The sequence below is a fragment of the Danio aesculapii genome, chromosome 20 (genome assembly GCF_903798145.1).
Source record: "Danio aesculapii chromosome 20, fDanAes4.1, whole genome shotgun sequence".
Lineage (NCBI taxonomy): Eukaryota > Metazoa > Chordata > Actinopteri > Cypriniformes > Danionidae > Danio > Danio aesculapii.
Genome location: NC_079454.1, coordinates 19,792,930 through 19,813,531, shown reverse-complemented (window position 1 = coordinate 19,813,531; position 20,602 = coordinate 19,792,930). Strand labels below are relative to the sequence as shown.

Sequence of the window (20,602 nt, the reverse complement as noted above, 5' to 3'; positions counted from 1 at the left end):
AATATATTTTTACACAAAATAATAAAAAAAAACATTTATTCCCTCATGTAGCTTCGTAACACTTGACATTGTACAACCTCAATCAGAAATTAAAAACAAGTGGATCATAAAAGAGGTGAATGCAAGAATTGCAATTTAAATAAATTATTAAATTAAAGCCTAATATCACAGAGTCAGTGTAAGACCTTAAAGACTATTTTCATCTGTCCACTTTCATCACTGACCACTTTATTACGTACACCTTACTAGTACCGGGTTCGACACCCTTTCTTCTTTAGAACTGCCTTAATCCTTCGTGGCATAGAATTTTGTTCCATATTGACACGATAACGTCACGCAGTTGCTGCAGGTCTGTCAGCTGTACGTCCATGATGCGAATCCCCCGTTCCACGACGAAAGGTACTCTACCAAAGGTGCTCTTTAGACCAATTATCAACTTATGTCACACATGACGTCACACGGGTCCCCGGTTGCAAAAAAACACAGGCTGCAATAGTAAAGATGTCGTGTTGTGCGGTAGGATGCCAAATTCGAAAATAGAAAAAATAGAAAACTTAACTTTTACCTTACACCACACTGCTTTAATGCCAACTGCAGACGTCTTTGGCTAAAAGGGAGCTGAATGAAGTGACGACCTAATTATAAATGCTGGACTCTGCAGTTCTCATGTCATATCAGGTAAGCTCACACTATGCTGAATCATACACATTACTCGTTTTTAATTGCAGAAATGATTTCAGCAAAAACAGCTACATATGGTTTATTAAACTGCAGAAACTGAATGCTAAGAATGAAACGTGAAAGTGTAAGTTATTAAGGTAAACTTGTTTTTTTATTCACACATTCATTCAGTGACAACTTGTGACACACTCTATATATTGTTTACCATGGCACTTTGAATATTCGGTCTGATATAACCTGCAAGTGTGACTTGAAAACAACATTAACACTGTTTATTTGACTGTAAACAATGTTGTACTTTGATAGTCATTTGCTGCTATTATGATTTCGCTATTTAGAGTTTGCAAATAATACTTTTATGAAATTATATTATTAAGGAGAAAGTCAGAATGTGCGAATATAAAACCAACTTTACCTCTATGTGTAAGTTCACATACCCTGCCGGACAGGTGCAGTTCTCTGTCAGAATGCTGTCGTTTTGCGTGTTAATGATTAATTACCTAGGCCTTGTATAACGTTAACTCCGTCTTTTTTCCTTGTTTTTGGCTAAGCAGAACCTCGGTTTTTAGCACTACATAGTGTTGAATCTGGTCATCCTGGAACATTATTTCTTGGACATGACCACACAGAACAACATTGTTGGGATCCAAAGACTTGAAGATCTTTAACTTCTCTCTTGTAAAATCACTTGGAGCTTCAATGAGATTGTATATTTGGGGCTGAATACTTGGTCATTTTGTCTTATCCAATATTCATTGGGACCGTGCTATAGCAAATGGACCTGTTAGAAGAACGCCACTCACTTTAACGTTAATTTTGCCGAATCACTGTGCTTATCACTAGGTGACGAGCTGTTATAATATGCTGAAAGCATTATGTAAATAATATAAATAATATGTAATCAATATATCTTATTTCGAAGACAACAACTAACTCTGTACTGCATCGGATGTCATTTCCTCGCTGTAAATGCTAGCGCTCCCGGTTTCATTCTGCCACCTCCCTGCACGTGCATCCTCAATGTTTACAAACATGGTAATTGGACTATTGGATTGAGATCTGGTGGTCTTCTGCTGCTGTAGCCCATCCGCCTCAAAGGTTGGATGTGTTGTGCGCTTAGAGATGCTCTTCTGCATACCTCGGTTGTTACAAGTAGTTATTTGAGTTACTGCTGTCTTTCTATCAGGTCGAATCAGTCTGGCCATTCACCTCTGATCTCTGTCATCAACAAGGTATTTGTGCCTACAGAACTGCCGCTCACTGAATATTTTCTTTTTTCGGACCATTCTCTGTAAACCCTAGAAATGGTTGTGCGGGAGTCTGGAAAACTGAAGATCAGCAGTTTCTAAAATACTCAGACCAGCTCGTCTGGTAACTAGCAGTTGAACAGGTGTGCCTAATAAAGAGGCCGGTGAGTATATATTGACCACATGGAAAGGATAATTTTTAAAATTATTTTTAAGTATATACTCATAAACCTGCTTTCATATATGATCATATTTCTGAGTTTATTTAGAACATCAGGACAAATGTTTGATTGAGAATGTAGAAATATAAAATAAATATTAATGAAATATAAAACATTTTTTAAACTAATGATTTCATGTCCAACAGAAAATATCACTAAGTAAAATGCACAATGTAAACATTATATTTCAAGACAGCAACTTTCTCACAATGCTGTTATTCATAATTCTGTCTGGAACCACACAATGCTGTGTAATATTGCACTTGTATAAACTATGCAAAAGCCTTACTGTGTAAACAATGCATTTTGTGACTCCATGAAATAAACTATAGAGCATAATATAAAAATGATAGACTTATTATTTTGTCCATATGGTATATATCATCATAACACACAGTATCCACCCACATGCTGTGATACCTGCACACTTTCACTGTCAGACGCTTATTAAAGGCTATGAGTGAAGCAGCTCGTGGAATGAGAGATCTTGATATATGATCATGTGAAATGAATCTCCTAACTCGACCACATGCTGTTACACTCGTATAAACAGTCAGTTCAGTAGGAGATGCCAGATACACGTCTTTAGCCTTATGGAGGGGTTCAGAGGATGTGATGTTGGGAATGGGAGATGGGGTGTTATCTTCAATTTTTAATGCTAAATTTCTTTTGTGGAGAGGCAGATATGAAGATGGACATTGATGCACACTGAAGACAGCACATTAGTTAACACTCAAGAAAAGCATTTAATACTGAACAGACATTTCTAGTTTCACTGATTCAGTATTATTAAGTAATTAATCATGGATCATGGTGAGTCATTTGAGAAATTTCATCAAATTTCTTACAGTTTCTTGTCAACGCATGCGCATGGTTTATAACTATAACGTAGTAAATGAAATGAGCTTAAACACTAAAATAAAACCAAAATATTGAAACTAAATTGAAATAAAAATAAACTACTAAAAATGATAAAAGGACATAACAAATTTAGTAAAACGTATACATAAATAAAATCTACTAAAATGTATATGCAAACTGAAAATATAAAAAAATCTTAATAATATTAATATTTATAATATTTATAATAATAATAATAATAATAATAATAATAATAATAATATTTAAATATAACACACACATATGCATATATCGGTCAAAAGTTTGGGGTCAGTAGGATTTTTAAATGTTTTAAAATGGGCTTACCCTGCTCACCAAGGCTGCATTTATTTAAGGCAAGCCAAGTTTATTTATATAGCACATTTCATACACAGTGGCAATTCAAAGTGCTTTACACAAACAGGAATAAAAGAAACAAGCATAAGAAAAATAAAAACAAATAATAAAAATGGTTAAAAAAATAAAATAAATAAGCATAAAAACAGATAAAATGTGTTATAAAAGAATGAAAAAGAAGAGAAAAACATAATAGTGCGATCTGTCGGACGTAGCACAGTGCTCATTCAGTAAAGGCACAGCTAAACAGATGTGTTTTCAGTCTTGATTTGAATGTGCCTAATGTTGGAGCACATCTGATCATTTCTGGAAGCTGATTCCAGCAGTGAGGGGCGTAGTAGCTGAAAGCTGATTCACCCTGCTTTGACTGAACTCTTGGAATTTCTAGTTTATTTGATCTTAAAGATCTGAGTGATCTGTTAGGTTTGTATTCAGTGAGCATATCTGTAATGTATTGAGGTCCTGGGCCATTTAGTGATTTATAGACCAGTAATAATATTTTAAAATCTATTCTGAATGTAACTGGGAGCCAGTGTAATGACCTGAGGACAGGTGTGATGTGCTCTGATTTCCTGGTTCTGGTCAGAATTCTGGCCGCAGCGTTCTGGATGAGCTGTAACTGTCTGACTGTATTTTTGGGAAGGCCAGCAAGGAGGCCGTTACAGTAATCCACCCTGCTACTGATAAAAGCATGAACAAAGTCTCTAGTCTTCACTGGAAACAAAGCATCTAATTCTTGCAATGTTTTTGAGATGATAGTATGCTGATTTACTAACTGCTTTGACATGACTATTGAAACTTAGATCTGACTCCAGAGCCACACCAAGATTCTTGACCTTATTTTTGTTGTTTGACCCTTAGAGCCAAGGTACGCATTCACCTTGTGAACCTCATCTCTGTTCCCAAACGCAATCACTTCAGTTTTCTCTTTGTTTAACTGAAGAAAGTTTTGGCACATCCAATTGTTGGGTAAGCTAAATTGGGTAAGCTAAATTGTCCGTAGTGTATGTGGGCGAATGAATGTGTATGGATGTAATAATGTGGATCACTTTTCACAAACAAGGCTTTGCAGATAAATATGTAGTCTCACAATAAATCTGATTAAATCTCACAATAAAACTGATAGTATTGTATTCCGTAATATTGTCTAAGATACATAGAAAAAGAACTTTTGTTTATATTAGGGCTGGGCGATTAGGTCTAAAATCAAAATCTCGTTTCATTAAACATTTTAACTCAATTAATGAATGATTCTTTTATTTATTTATTTAATTATATTTTTGCCTTCTACGCACCACCCACACTCATCTATGCTACCAAGCCAACCAATCACAGAGCTTGTTCTATGCGTCGTAACAATTTTTGAGAGGTCAGCCTCGGCGTCAGTCATGGCGCGGGGTATGCGTTTACGTAAAGGCTGCGCCAAACCATGCTCTGTGTGTTAAGAAGTGTTAACAGAGCGGGGGACACGTGACTCCACACCTGGAAAAAATAGATTGATTATAGGTTCTGAATGTCGATTTCAATTAGTTTTCAATTAATCGCCCAGCTCTAGTTTATATTTTATATTAGTTTATATATTATTTTAGTTTATAAAGCCATTACATATACGGCCCAATGATCATTAGAGGAAATCAATTCTCCTTCTGGTATAGGGTCTTAAAAATAAAAACATTTTTTTTACACTTAACCTTTTTCAAAGCAATCTCAGGTATAGTGTGAGAAAATCATAACAAAACCAATAGTCAAAAAAGAAAATCAAGAACTACTAGATCAATATTCTGATCTGAAAAAAAGCAAGATCAGCCCCTCTGGCAGCATTACGTAATTATCTTGAGGGTCTTGCCTTTGACTGATCCATCATTCAAGAGAGCAAAACCAATGAACAGGACAGACTTATAATATCAAGGTCATTTAACACACTGACAGGCCGGGTTTTAAAACGCAATGGACTGAGCATGAAGCGTGAAGAAAGAATTATATCTGGCATCCAAACCTTTTTTATACATATCATGATGCATTAAAAATCATTATAGCATGCATTATTGCCAATGTGGCTGATTATACTATAATAATACCCATAATGCTTCACTATTATATGCATGTAAAATAACCCTTTTTTCATGCATATTTGCAGTGCCAGTGGGCCTTGATGAGGAGACAAAGCTCAAATGTGTTTTGTAGCTTCTCTGGTCATAAAGCAAAATCCTGTGGCTGAAATATTTGGATTGGCTTTGGACTGTTTTCTTTCTCTCAGTTCCCTGGACTATTCCTGGACATGCACTCAACAGCTTTCTTGTTTAACCACATTAAAGGGATAGTTCACCCCAAAAAATTAAAATTGATGTTGTTTATTCGCCTTCAAGCCATCTAAGATGTAGGTGACTGTTGAACATTAAACATTTTTTAGCTGAAATTGTGGTCATTTGTGATTTATATTGCAAATGTGACATACCAAACAAATACAGGCTAAACAAAATTAATGGCTACTGATGAGACTTTGAGGTCTTATGATGAGAAATAAACTGCATGTGCAAGAACTGAACATTATTTACAATATTGTTACCTTTAATCCTTATCGTTGACAAACAATCCTGAGTCTGTTCATGACAGTCTGGTGACCAAGCATTTAGTTACAAAATGACATGTGCAGTGCGCAAATGAAAAACTATTTTTATTATTATTAAAACAAACAGGGAGGATGAGTGTGTTTTATTGTTCATTTGAACATCTTTTTTCATAAGAGCTCAATGTATAGCCAGGAGCAGGGTGCGAATTACAGGGGGGTTTGGGGGGATTGACCCCCCAATTATGGGGGGTCAGCCTTTTAATAGTGAGAAATAGTTTTATTCATTCATTCATTCATTTTATTTTCGACTTAGTCTTTTATTAATCTGGAGTCGCCACAGCGGTATGAACCACCAACTTATCCAACATATGTTTGCGGATGCCCTTCCAGCTGCAACCCATCACTTGGAAACATCCATACACACTAATTCATACACATACACTACGGACAATTTGGCCTGCCCAATTCACCTGTGCCGCATGTTTTTGGACTTGTGGGGGAAACCAGAGCACCCGGAGGAAAGCCACATGAACATACAAACTCCACACAGAAATGCAAACTGACCTAGCCGGGGCTCGAACCAGAAACCTTCTTGCTGTGAGGTGATTGTGCTACCCACTGCGCCACCGTGCTGCCAGAAATAGCTTTAGATTTTAAATAATAATTCATTCATTAATTTTCTTTTCGGCTTAGTTCCTTTATTAATCTGAGGTCGCCACAGGAGAATGAACTGCCAACTTATCCAGCATATGTTTTACGCAGCGGATGCCCTTCCAGCTGCAACGCATCACTGGGAAACATCCCAGTGATGCGTCCATACATCCATACACACTCATACACACTCATTTACACACAAACTTATACATTCATTTTCTTTTCAGCTTAGTCCCTTTATTAATCTGGGGTCGCCACAGTGGAATGAACCGCCAACTTATCCAGCACATTTTTATGCAGCGGATGCCCTTCCAGCTGCAATCCATCTCTGGGAAACATCCACACACACACACTACGGTCAATTTTAGCCTACCCAATTCCCAGGGGCACCCAGGGGAAACCCACGCAAACATGAGGAGAACATGCAAACTCCACACAGAAACGCCAACTCACCCAGCTGAGGCTCGAACCAGCAACCTTCTTGCTGTGAGGCGAACGTGCTACCCACTGCGCCACTACATCGCCTTAAATAATAATGTTAATGATTAAAATAACAGATCATATAAATATACATTTAACCACTGTAAATCCATAATCACGCCAATCCGTCTATGCAAGAAAAAATAAATCATTCAACAGTCTGAAACTGGCAGATCTAGAGCACCGATAGACATTGTAAGTGTTCACAAGACACTTTTAGATAGGTGGTATCAACATATAATCTAAAATACAGTAAAATTAGTTGCCTAGTTTGTATAGTTTGACCCACAGTAACCTCTGAAAAAAGTAATCAGACGATACTGTAGGTCAGACACTAAATGTCCCTCAAAACACTGAACACCTAAATACGTTTTATTAATAGATTAGATGTAATTTAAATAAATACGTAAATGACTGAAGCTTGTATTACACAAACTACAGTAACATTACTAAAAAAGCTGACCCCTCAATTGTCAATGTATAATTCACACACTGGCCAGGAGTCAGGTATTAAAGGGATAGTTTACCCAAAAATTTACATTTACTCACCATTTACCCACCCTCATGTGGTTTTAAACCATTATGAGTTTCTCTTTTTTTCTGTTGAACATAAAAGAAGAGGTTTTGAAAAAAGCTGAAAGCCTGTAACAACTGACTTCCATAAACAAATACGTTGGGAGTCGGTGGTTACAGGTTTTCAGCTTTCTTCAAAATATCTTCTTTTGTGTTTAGCAGAACAAAGAAACTTAAACAGATCTGGAATAAGTTAAGGGTGAGTAATCGATTACAAAATGTACATTTTGGGTGAACTATCCCTTTAATTTTAAGTTTTACATGTATTTATTTCATTTGTTTGGCTCTCAAAGTGCTGTTAGCCATTGACTGGCCTTTTAAGACTCCAAAATGGCCACAGTTTCAGTCACAATAAATCTTCTTTATTGTTCTACTGAATAAGAAAAAAAGTCATCTAAATCTCGGATGTCCTGGACCTGATGGTGAGTAAAACAAGAGCAATTCTCATTTCTTGGGTGAACTAACCCTTTAAGCAAAGTTAGGCAACAACTTACCAAACCAAAAATATCAAAACAACAACGCAATGTTTGTGTTTACAGTTAAATAAGGCTCTTTTGAAGAGAGAAGGACCTCATTAAAACCCTGAATAATTACTCTCACCAGGAAAGCTTCGTGGCAATGCCGTTCAGGACGTTATTTGAGGACACACCTCCATATCTGGGCCAAGAGCGCATCGGTGTTACGACATTTACACCAACTGTTACTTTAATATTACAGTATAATATTTATATTACATGCACTCACGTACAGAAACAAATGCACTACGGAAAGCCTCTCGAATATTCTATAACACGTCTATTAGGCAGCTTTAAATGTAATACTCTAAAATTAGTGGTCTCCGAACAGAATTGGTCATAATAATTAATCAGAAGGTCTGACCAGGGCATCACAGCACTGCAGGGAGTGGCAAGGTTATTTTGTGTTGCCGTTCACCCCTGCCAGATAATACACTTTCGTGCTTCATTGCAGCGCGTGGTGCTGAGAAACAGGCATAAAAATCATCTTGTGGCCAAAACATTTAGCAGAATAATTAAATGAAATCAGGCTCTTACCTCCGCTCAGTGCGTTATCAGCTCAGCACCATCATTTGGCTCCGCCCACCGAGCGGCTGAGTACGCGCAGTCTCTCACGGCTCCGCCCACTGCTGTAAAACGTCGTCTGTCTGCGTGACTTTGAGCGGTTTGCTGGAGCCGGTGGTCCGAGAATCGCCGCATGACGTTGGCGAGGATCCCCCCTGAACCCCGAGGTTTCCTCCTTTGCGCACCGCTGTTTGAGAAATTGTGCCGGTAGAGCCGAGCCCCTGCTACTGCGGTGAACTAAATCGATGGATGACGTGCAGTCACACTAGTTCATTCAGTAACATCAGGCCATCTGCTAATGAAACAGGAGCTGACAGCGGTCTCTGCCACTGAAAACGACTACAGCAATATCTGTAAAATGCAACTTTGTTTCATTGGTTACATTTTGGAGCTTTATTATACATATACATACACATATATACATATAAATGTATATATATATATATATATATATATATATATATATATATATATATATATATATATATATATATATATATATATATATATATTTATTTTTATATATATATATTTATTTTTATATATATATATTTATTTTTATATATATATATTTATTTTTTATATATATATATTTATTTTTTTATATATATATATATATATATATATATATATATATATATATATATATATATATATATATATATATATATATATATATATATACATTTATATGTATATATGTGTATGTATATGTATAATAAAGCTCCAAAATGTAACCAATGTAACAAAGTTGCATTTTACAGATATTGCTGTAGTCGTTTTCAGTGGCAGAGACCGCTGTCAGCTCCTGTTTCATTAGCAGATGGCCTGATGTTACTGAATGAACTAGTGTGACTGTGTAACTAGTGAACTAGTGTAAATATATATATATTTATTTATATATATATATATATATATATATATATTTTTTTTATTTTTATATATATATATACATATATTTATTTTTATATATATATATATATATATATATATATATATATATATATATATATATATATATATATATATATATATATGCTATGTTATATTATATTATTTTATATTATATTATGTTATGAAGGTATATATTATACACACACACACACACACACACACATATATATATATATATATATATATATATATATATATATATATATATATATATATATATATATATATATATATTTATATATATATATATATATATATTTATATATATATATATATATATATATATATATATGTGTGTGTGTGTGTGTGTGTGTGTGTGTGTGTATAATATATACCTTCATAACATAATATAATATAAAATAATATAATATAACATAGCATAATATAATATAATATAATATAATATAATATAATATAATATAATATAATATAATATAATATAATATAATATAATATAATATAATATAAATCTCAAAAATCTAACATGAGGCTTTACTTTATTTTTAGGTACATTTTTGCAAAAACCCTCCATAAAAACAGAACTATAATACTACTACTAATAATAATAATATTTAATAATAAAACAAATATATGCAAAAACCCAAAGAAAACGCACGTAAACACAATTAACTCAAATACGCATTACTTAGCAGTAATTAACGACGGACAAAATTATAAACTGATGTCTACATATGATATATTAGAATAATTGTTTTACCACGACTGGAGTATTTTAGAAAGAAAACAGGCTATAATATAATATAATATAATATAATATAATATAATATAATATAATATAATATAATATAATATAATATAATATAATATAATATAATAATTATATAAATATATAATAATATAATATACATCTCACAAATCTAACACTAGGCTTGCCTTTATTTTTAGGTACATTATCGCAAAACCTTCCATAAAAAGAGAACTTTAAAAATAGGACAACGACGGCAACGTACCCGGAAACGCGTAGTCGAGGAAACGGATATACGTAACTTTGCGGAAGAAAATGTATACAATGGCAATTTGGAAATCAATTAAGTTGTGAAAAAAGAGCATTAATTGCCTTTCTTTGTGGTCGTTGTGTTATGGAATGGCGGACCGTGAGCAGTAGTGCTCCGTCAGACGCCGCGGTTTCTCCTCGACGGCTGGTGTTATTTGACGCGTTGGGCAGAAAGAGCAGGTATATTTCTGACATCTGCTGAGCTTAACAATATATAGCAGGAGTTCAGTGTTTACATTTGTGCGTTAAATGTCGACAAAATAAACGCGCAAGCAGGGCGTAAAGAGTTCTGCAGTTCAGTACGTGTGCAACATATAAACTGGAATTATTTTGTATCGCACTGAGTTTAAAATCCCTTGTATTTGCTGTAAATGACGCCAGTTTTATTTATTTTAAACGACAGTCTAAGATTAGCATGTTAGCCTTTACGTTCGCCGTGTGTTTGTTAAGGTTAACTTATATGGGCTGCGTTTATGTTCGTGTGTCAGTAATATGTTATTTTTACGCTTTAAAGGCTACTTTGGAGAATGAGTTGATTGTTTTGCGAGGGAATCCAGAGGAGGTCGCACATAAAAAAGGCTGTCTAGAAGATGCCAAGAAGAAAACAGCAGAATCCACAACCTGTCAAATGTAAGCTGCTTTTTGACTAATACTGACAGCTAAACGATTCATTCGGTTTACGTGTGTTTTGGTTTGGTTGTTGTTTATATTTAGAGGAAAAATCATAGAAAAAATTGTTTTGTTTTATTATTAAATTGAGTTTTATTATATTATTAAATAGAAACAAAACAAATTTTAAGCATAATAAATTATAATTCAATATACACTAACGATCAAAAGTTTGGGGTCAGTAGAATTTTTAAAGGTTTAAAATAAGCTTATCCTGCTCACCAAGGCTGCATTTATTTAATCAAAAATACAGAACACATTGTAAAATTGTGAAATGTTATTGCAATATAAAATAACTGTTAAAAAGTTGTTTAGAATTTAATAATTTATTCCAGTTATTTTAAAAATGAATTTTCAGCTTCATTACTCCAGTCTTCAGTCACATGGTCCTTCAGAAATCACTCTAATATAAATTATTATTATTATTAACATTATTACAAGTAATAAATAAATATTAATTAAATAATTATTTTACAATTTTTTTAACATTTAATAAATGCCACCTTGATGAACAGAATAATTTTCTATAAAAAAAAAAAAACTTTTCACCGGTAGTATAGATCTTTAAGTTTATATAATTTTCCCCTTCTGTTTTGACTTTGCTTTCAATTGTTAAACAAGCTCAGTGGTACATTATTTATTGTTACGGCACATATGCTGTGATGTGCACAATGCATTATTCTGGTAATGATGTGCATACACTGTCTTAAATTATATTGTAGCTAACAAAACTGGAAATTAGTGTGTGTGTCAAATTATGAACATCCGAATTTAGCTGTTTGCATTTTGTAATTCTTTTAATAGGAATTCAGGAGATTTATTTTTTTTTTTTTAATATTGACTTTCTTAACTAGTAAGTCATATTTTAATGATTAAATTTATTACTTGATTTGCTTTACTTACTGGCTGAATATAACCTGCTTCTGAAACATTGGTTGCTTCACTATTTTCCCTTTTTGTATAAAAAGAAAAACAAATTTCACTATTTTCAATCTCACCCAGTAGATGGCAGTACAATTACAGAAAAGCTAGACTATTATGATAGTACTGCATAATGGGCTTTAAAATATGACAAACCACTATAAAATATAACATATTGTGGTGTCTTTTCATCAAGATCAGCAAATAAAGAAAGAACTGGGAGTACCTGATAAAGACAGTAACTTGAGACAACAAAATTAAGATAAATCAAGCAAATTATGTTATTATATTTCAAGTTAAGCTGTAATTTTGTCAAATTATGCGAAAAGTGGAAAAAAATATGTCATCAAAGATAAACTTATTCAGAAAATGTACCAACAACAGATATGCTGTTGAAATCTATTAACAGGCCAGAAACTGCGACTTGATAGACATTACAGACTATAAGATTCTGACGGTATGATGTTGGATAAAAACATCACTGTTTCATGGTATTGTGATTACTGCTCTAAAATATAGTCTTCTCTATGTCTGGGTAAAAAAAGGTTTCCACTTTAAACACAGTATATTTTATTTTTAGAACCATTCAAAGTATTTTGTAACAGGAAGTGTCAGGCTAAATCATTCAAATGAATCATAGACTTCTACTGTCTTCATTAGTTTTAAAAACACTGATTTATTTATAAATTAAAACTGCATCTTTGGATATTTTTCTACTGTTGTCCTAAAAAAAATTATATATATATATATATATATATATATATATATATATATATATATATATATATATATATATATATATATATATACATATATATACATATATATATATATACATACATACATACATACATACATACATACATACATACATACATACATACATATATATACACCACCATGTACGTATATCAGAAAATTTTGGCAGTTTTAAAAACTCGACTTTTCCCGAACCGCTGTATACCTTGAAAACAGTTATGGTCCCATGCCTAGACTAGGTATGTTATATTTATAACATTTTTAAATGCATACATTTGCAGATACATTCAGTTCTATGATTGTTATATTTATTTTAATGACTTGTTATTAGCTCATTTGATAAGTGTTATAAGTGCACATTATGCCATGAAGGGGTGTGCCAGTTATACTTGTTCATTTTGTTTCAATAATATATGAGGACTCAGTTTGTCATTTAGGAAACTTCTCAGTGCTATGAACTGCACATGACTTAAAAAAAGAATTTGTTAACTTTATTATTTTAAATTTACATCAACCAGATTTTTTTTTTCGTATTGTGGAATATTAAATAAGAAAACAGTGGGCGTGGCTTGTTTTTTCTACTGCGAGCTGAATGGATGTAGCATTCAGAATGATGGGGAAATGGAGTTTAGATGAGTTATTACAATCTAACAGACTCCTCCTCCTCACCATTTCTGTTTGTTGTCAATACTGACAGTTAAATGTTAGCCACGCCCAATTCCTAAAACAGGTAATCTGACAATTTAACTGAATATAAAACAGGAAGTGCATTTTCAGACTTCAATTAAAGATTAGGAGGGCAAACTATTTTTTTTTCTTAAACTACATGCACAGATAAATTGTTCACCACAAAACTAGCATCATACGGTTTTATTTGTACTTTTACTAAATAAAAGCTTTTAAAAAGCACAGGATAGGAATAATATAACAAACTTAAATTATGATAATATTACTAATGAAATCATAAAATTAAAATATCAACTATTAAAGAGCACTTTTAGTTTAGTTTATTCATTCGTTAATTTTCTTTTTTGTCTTAGTCCCTTTATTAATCTGGGGTCGCCACAGCGGAATGAACCGCCAAGTTATCCAGCATTAGCTTAGTTTAGCTTTGCATAAATTATTGAATCAGATTAGATCATCAGTATTGAATGTAATGCTTGAAAATAGTCCACAGCTAGCTAACTGTGCTGCATAATATCATTATGCCTGCTGCAGCCATGGTACGGCAGCAAAATTCTTTGATTATTACGCCGGAATGAGAGTATAGTTCCCACCATACCAGCCTAGAATCAACTCAATTTTTCACATCTTTCTACAGAGGAATGAAGCGTTAAATAGGATAAATATCTAAACTTTTTGGTCATTATTGAGCAAGATGCTAATGCTCTAATCTGATTCAATGACTTATGCTAAAATAAGATAAAAGTGCTCCCACCATGCCCAGTAGATTGACTGAATGGATTAAAAAAGTGGTAAACTCAACTGTTTAACTCTAGGAGAGAATTAAAATTAGATAATAAAGTGTGTGATAAAGTGAAATGTTCCTTTAACATGTATTATCATTCAGATAAACACAGAAATGGCAAACATCAGACTGTGCTTAAGCCCAGGTTATCACTGTCATTTATTGCTTTTACCTGAGATGATGAAACCCTGCTTTGGAGTAACACCACTTTGTTTGTGTTAACCATTGACTGGTAATAAAATGAAATGCAGTATTAAATTAATAAAAGTTATGGCTCGATGCCTAACAACTGACAGCAACTTGTTTGCATCATATTCACATGCTGTGGACAGTCACATTGTAGAACAGTAGTTCCCAACCTTTTTTGCTTGAGACCCCCTTTTCCCCTGGAATACAGTATGTTATAAGGCCCCCTCCACATTTAATTATATTTTCGCTCGTTTAAGTTTGCATTAAGATTTTCGAACAAATGGTATGTTTATTACTATATATAGATATGTTTATGCACAAATAATAGCCTAATGTAAAATACAAAAGCAAAACATCAGTAGCCCATTTGTAACTAAAACTATAAGCCTTTGCTCCTTGCGTTCATAAAATGCTCTGGGTTTGTAACGGTATTGGGGATGAGTCATCTGCAAATGTCTTATTAAATTGGATGGCCTCATGCATTCGTTAGCATGAACTTTGGCGCAGATAATGCACTGTGGCTGGGTCAGGGACTTTTTGTTTTGTGAAAATGAAATAAAACCATAGTTTAGGTAACTATCTTGGTATTTCCTGCATTTCGTGTTTCCAGTATTGCTAGCACTGCAATTCGAAATGTTTGGAGCTTCCTCACCTGGGTCCAGTATGCTTGGGTTATTACTATTAGCTGCTGAAGGCGAATCGGTGAAACTCGATCTTTTTGTGGAGGACGAATTACAAATTTGACAATTTTTTTGGTCAGCCAGGGGAAGGCAACATAATTATTCTCTTAATTGTCCTATGGTAAAAAAAAAATTATATATGAAAATAGATTTTTTTTTTTAAATCTAAGAATTATGTTTAGATTGACCCAGGCATAGACGTAGGTGAATATTGGGTAATGCAAAATATCATGAAAATGCATCAATGATATTGTGGGCACTTCAAAATACCATGAATAACAATTTATTATTTAAACTTTTGGATTTTAATATTATTCAAACTGCTGTGTTGGCAGTGGCTGCTTGGACGTAAGTGATTTCATTTCAAACATTAACATTTTCACATTATAATGTGGCCTATGACTGTTTATAGGCCTCTTGTTCATTAACTCTCCACAAGTCTCCATTTGTTAACATCTTATGTGATGCAAATTTCTTATTTAATGCCAGAAAATGCAGTAATAACTACATTGTTTTTATTAAATTGAGTTAATAACTAATAAAATGTAGTATTTTTATTAACTTTAACATAACTATAATATGGCTATTTCTCACTGTTGATTTTAATGCAAAACTGATGTTTAATAATGAGACATTAAAGTGTTTACTACTGTATTTTATCATCATTTTGCAATTAAATTTGTTGAAACATTTGTTTATTCTGAACATTTATATACAATAAAGAAATATACGATGAGTGTTTTTTTAGTTATTATACCTGTTAAAGTACCCTTTTTTTGCTGCTTAGATCAATATCCTGATCATGGCGAATATCATGTAAATCTTAACAAGAATACTTGATACCGACAGATGCCTACTCATGGTTAATGTAAAACCAGGGTTAAATGTCAAAAGCCTTATAGACATATTAATAGGTCAGGTTGCACAGTCTTCTTTCAGTGTTTGTTTTTTACTCCAGACAACATTGCTGCAGTATTTAACTATAACCCTTTGCTTTCAGTGGATTCTGAAGATGGTGTAGGCACTGTACGTCCAACAAACCTTACTTTTGAGAGCGATTTTCTCCTGGGACAAGAACTCGAGTTCTCAGATCCTGACAATGACCAAAAGATCATAGGCCTTGAAAAGTTCTCAGGTGAGATATGCCAGTTTACAGTCTAAGCTTTTTATTGAAATGTTCCTGTCATCCATTAATTTATCTGTGTTTCTTGCCATGAAACTTGTAAGTTCTGATTTTAAGAACTGACACAGGTCTTCACAGTATTTGAAAATAATAAAAAATGTATCATTATGTATAAAAAGTTAGTGACTATTTTATGATGGCCATTGTCAAATCCCAAGGATTAAAACTTAGTTTGCTGAATTGCTGGAATTCATGAGCAGTCATATTTACTCAGTAGGACATTACTTTAAGGACATTACATTAAGGACACTAACTGCAGAAACTCACTTCTAATGTTTGCACAATTATGCAAACGTGCTGCATTTCTTTCTGTTAGCAAGCAGTGTGATCTTTCATGTACAGATGGAAGAAGCCTGCTGCCTTGGAACATTTCTTTGGTTTTGGCAATCTGACAACATAACATTTCAAAATGGCAAATCAGGAAAAAATACAGTGTGCCACTACTATTATATAAGGGTCATCAAGACAGTCATCACCATCAAGGACAGATTATAATAAGGCATATAGTTGTCATCATCATCATCATCATCATCATCTCCTCTCAGGGTCTTTATCATAGTTGTCATCATCATCATCATCATCATCTCCCCTCATCATCATCATCATCATCATCATCATCATCAGCAGCAGGACCATTATAGTCATCATCATTATCATTAGGCTGGGTAATCATCCACCTGGGGTTTCTGAAACGGGCGATATAAAGGCCCGTTCAGACTTCAGCCTCATTTCTACACTGCATGTGCACGAGGACGGAGCTTGCAGAGGGAAAACATAATTTCACAGAAACACTGTAGCTCTGTGTTTGGTTGGAGCACCACTATTTTGTTTTCAGAATTGTATCCACTGGCTTAGTGTAAGTATAAATTGCACATTTTTCATAGAAGTTCAGCTGTTAATATTTTGTTTAGAAATGTCAATTTTGAGGAAAACTAAATTTGAATGATTTTTGTCTATGCGATTGTCAGTAACTACAGTATTAATACAAAGATAATAGTGTTAACAGCAACTTCATATATTGTTACCTTTATTCATCTATTACAGACATTAAAAGTCTTTTTTCAGCACTAAATTGCTGAAATTCTGTTGTATTTGAAAGTAATTTCAGTTTGCAGAAAACATATCAATACATCTGCATAATGTAATGCAGTGTCCTGCTGTGGTCTGTACAGCTGACATCAGTCTGCCTGGCTTCCCCCTGGGAGACGAGGAGAACTCCCCCTTCAGCCGACTCAGTATGGAGAGTGACGCTGACGACCTCCGCGCAACCGAAAGCGAACGTGAAGAGAGGGTTTCTGAGTCTGCCTTTCCCTCTTACCTTTCTTGCAGGGGCTGTGGTCAGCTCCTGGAAGACCCCCTGGGACCCGGCATGGACTTAGTGGGGCCCTACTGCATGCGCTGCTGCAAGGGGAATGCGGAAGGCATTGTGGACAGGAAGCTTTGCTCGGGCTTAGGCTTGCAAGCAGAATCTAGAGGGGGAGGGAACGAGGGGACTGGTGAGGATGGCTCCCTGAAGCTCCACTCATGCACGCTCTGCGGGTTCACATCACGCTACACTAATCATGTTAAAAGGCACATGAAGACACACAACGGCGAAAAGCCGTACGGCTGTCCGCTGTGCTCCTACGCATCTGCACAACTAGTGAACCTGCAAAGGCACTTGCGCATACACACTGGGGAAAAGCCCTATAAGTGCAACAATTGCACATTTGCTTGTAGTTCCTTAGGCAACCTGAAGAGGCACCAGCGCATGCATACAGCCATAAGCCCGGGCCAAAGTGCCACTCAACCAGTCAGTGGCAATGGTTTAAACCACTCTACTGTGGGACAGAAAGAAAAGGAGGCAGTTCCTGCTCCCACTGAAGGTAAGGAACATTAAGCTTTGTCTCCTTCATAGAAAATTTAACAGAGAATTTCAGAGTTGTAATTCAACATTCTTCAGTTGCAGGTGCTGTTAGGTCTGTCACACGTCCCCACATGGGAAGGGATGGAAACTACTTGCAGACTTTTGATGGCCTCAGACTTGCGCAGCAAACATCAACAGGAGTGTTGCAGTCAGGACAAGCTGCTTCTCAACCTGCTGCACTACCCCCCATGTTCTTCCCCTTCACTTGTCGCTTGTGTGGCATGGCTCTAGATGACGAGGACGGATCTTCAGCTCAGATCTGTGCCAAGTGCACCCTGGAGATGCTGACCAAGGACACACACGGATGCCCTGCTGAGCGAGGAGACAAGGTCTACACCTGTGCTGCCTGCCCCTTCCTCACACACTACCCGAACCACCTGGCCCGCCACATGAAAACCCACAGTGGAGAGAAGCCATACAAGTGCCCGCAGTGCGACTATGCCTCCGCTCACTTTGACAACCTCAAGCGGCACCATCGAGTGCACACTGGCGAGAAGCCCTACAAATGCCACCTGTGTGACTATGCCTGTGGCAACCTGGCTAATCTCAAGAGGCACCAGCGGGTGCATTCAGGGGCCAAACCTTTTCAGTGTGCAATCTGTAACTACAGCTGCAACCAGAGTATGAACCTGAAGCGGCACATGTTGCGCCACACAGGCGAGAAGCCTCATAAGTGCCAAGAGTGTGGCTACACCACTGGACACTGGGACAACTACAAACGGCATCAGAAAAAGCACAGCCTGGCTGGAGATGGCTGGGTTAAAGTGCCATTGCCTGGAAATGAGGAAGAGGTGGAGGATGAGGAAGAGGTCTAACCTCTATTTGCAAGACTGCCGTCCATATGAGATTTTACTGTAACAAGCATAAGCTTTGTTGGTTGTTGTTCTTTTTTTTTGTGCCCAGAATGATTTTAGACATTTCTTGGAATTGTCCATAAGCTGCTACATAATGTCATGCACAAATTTAAAGAACATTACCTGAATGTCCTAATGCAGGGTTGTCCAGTTCTACTTCTGGAGAGCCAACCTTCCTGCAGACTCTAAATAAGACACCTGAAGCAGCTAATCAAGGTCTTTAGGATTACTCGAAACTTCCTGCAGGTTTTTGAGGGATGTGTGGAGTTACACTCTGAGGAAGGTGGTCCTCCAGGAACAGGTTTGGACACTTCTGATTAATGCCTTTGAACAAGGCAGTCTGTGTTACCCAAAGCTCTCTAAGAGCACCCTTAGCCTGACTGTGGTTCATTTATCAGTGCCATACACACTACAGCACCACTGCCATAGGAAAATCTTCAAGCCTGGCGCAACATAGCATGCACTTGAGTTTACCTTAGTTGACTGTTTTGAGGTTTTATGTGATTGATCATTTGTCTGTCAAAGATCTAGCCTACTGGCAAAAATGCCTTCGGAGTTGAGCATTATGATGTGATTTTTGATCACCTTTGTTTTTGCTCGCTATAATTCGGGGGGATTGTGTTGCCTTTTATTGTTGTATGTGTCTTATTGACTGTGAAAAATGCCATTTGTCTGAGTTTACTTGAAGAAAAATGGTGCGTAGTGGATATTTGTGTCATGCTGAACATAGAGCATTTATTTTTTAAGTTGCTTTTGAGGAATGTTAGGCATGCATATGCCACCCATGGCATTGATAGTTATACTGAAGGATGATAGTAACAGTAAACTCCATTATGCAGTTAACCTTCAGGTTGCCAAGAAATGACTGGAAATTGATGAAATCTTGTAGGGTGTGTGGTGCTTGAGTGTTTTCTTGTTATGCAGTGGTTTCATTAATGCCTTAAATATCCTCAAATAAAACTGTTTGTGTTGAAAATTTGCTCTGTATCAACATACTTCTTGTCTTTCAGTCACAGAAGAACTACATGGAAGAAAGTTACTACTAGGCCAGCAGGATGTGATTAAGATGATGAGACAGGCAATGTGTAATCCTCACACTTCCATAATGAAAGCTGTAATCCACCCTGCAGTCTGCTGCGAACAGCACCGGTAAACATGCTAATGAAGACAGAGCCCCGGGCTGTACCAGAGCACTAACAACTATTGCAGTCATCTTCATGCTGTTAGACTGTGAGAATTAGTTTCTGAAGTGGCAGAGCTTGAG

General features: G+C 35.4%; 2 protein-coding genes across 5 annotated transcripts in view; one reads left to right on the top strand and one right to left on the bottom strand.

Moving 5' to 3' along the window:
- The window catches only part of si:ch211-278j3.3 (E3 ubiquitin-protein ligase RNF19B), a 41,362-nt gene extending 32,345 nt beyond the window's left edge, over positions 1 to 9,017 (bottom strand). For both annotated transcript variants that reach the window (XM_056445648.1, XM_056445649.1), the window contains exon 1: positions 8,714 to 9,017. The gene's annotated coding sequence lies outside the window, so the exon portion shown is untranslated. The remainder of the gene's footprint in view (positions 1 to 8,713) is intronic.
- Positions 9,018 to 10,694: 1,677 nt separating this feature from the next.
- On the top strand, positions 10,695 to 20,314 carry znf513a (zinc finger protein 513a). 3 transcript variants are annotated; one of them, XM_056481689.1, is made up of 5 exons: positions 10,695 to 10,889; positions 11,224 to 11,339; positions 16,396 to 16,530; positions 17,751 to 18,443; positions 18,527 to 20,314. In XM_056481689.1, the coding sequence occupies exons 2-5, from the start codon at positions 11,300 to 11,302 to the stop codon at positions 19,297 to 19,299; spliced, it is 1,641 nt and encodes a 546-aa protein (XP_056337664.1). In that variant the 5' UTR covers positions 10,695 to 10,889; positions 11,224 to 11,299; the 3' UTR covers positions 19,300 to 20,314. The 3 variants fall into 3 exon arrangements, with proteins under 3 accessions (XP_056337664.1, XP_056337663.1, XP_056337665.1); XM_056481688.1 differs by having other exon boundaries at positions 18,521 to 20,314; XM_056481690.1 differs by lacking the exons at positions 10,695 to 10,889; positions 11,224 to 11,339; positions 16,396 to 16,530 and adding an exon at positions 17,139 to 17,434 and having other exon boundaries at positions 18,521 to 20,314.
- Positions 20,315 to 20,602: the final 288 nt, after the last annotated feature.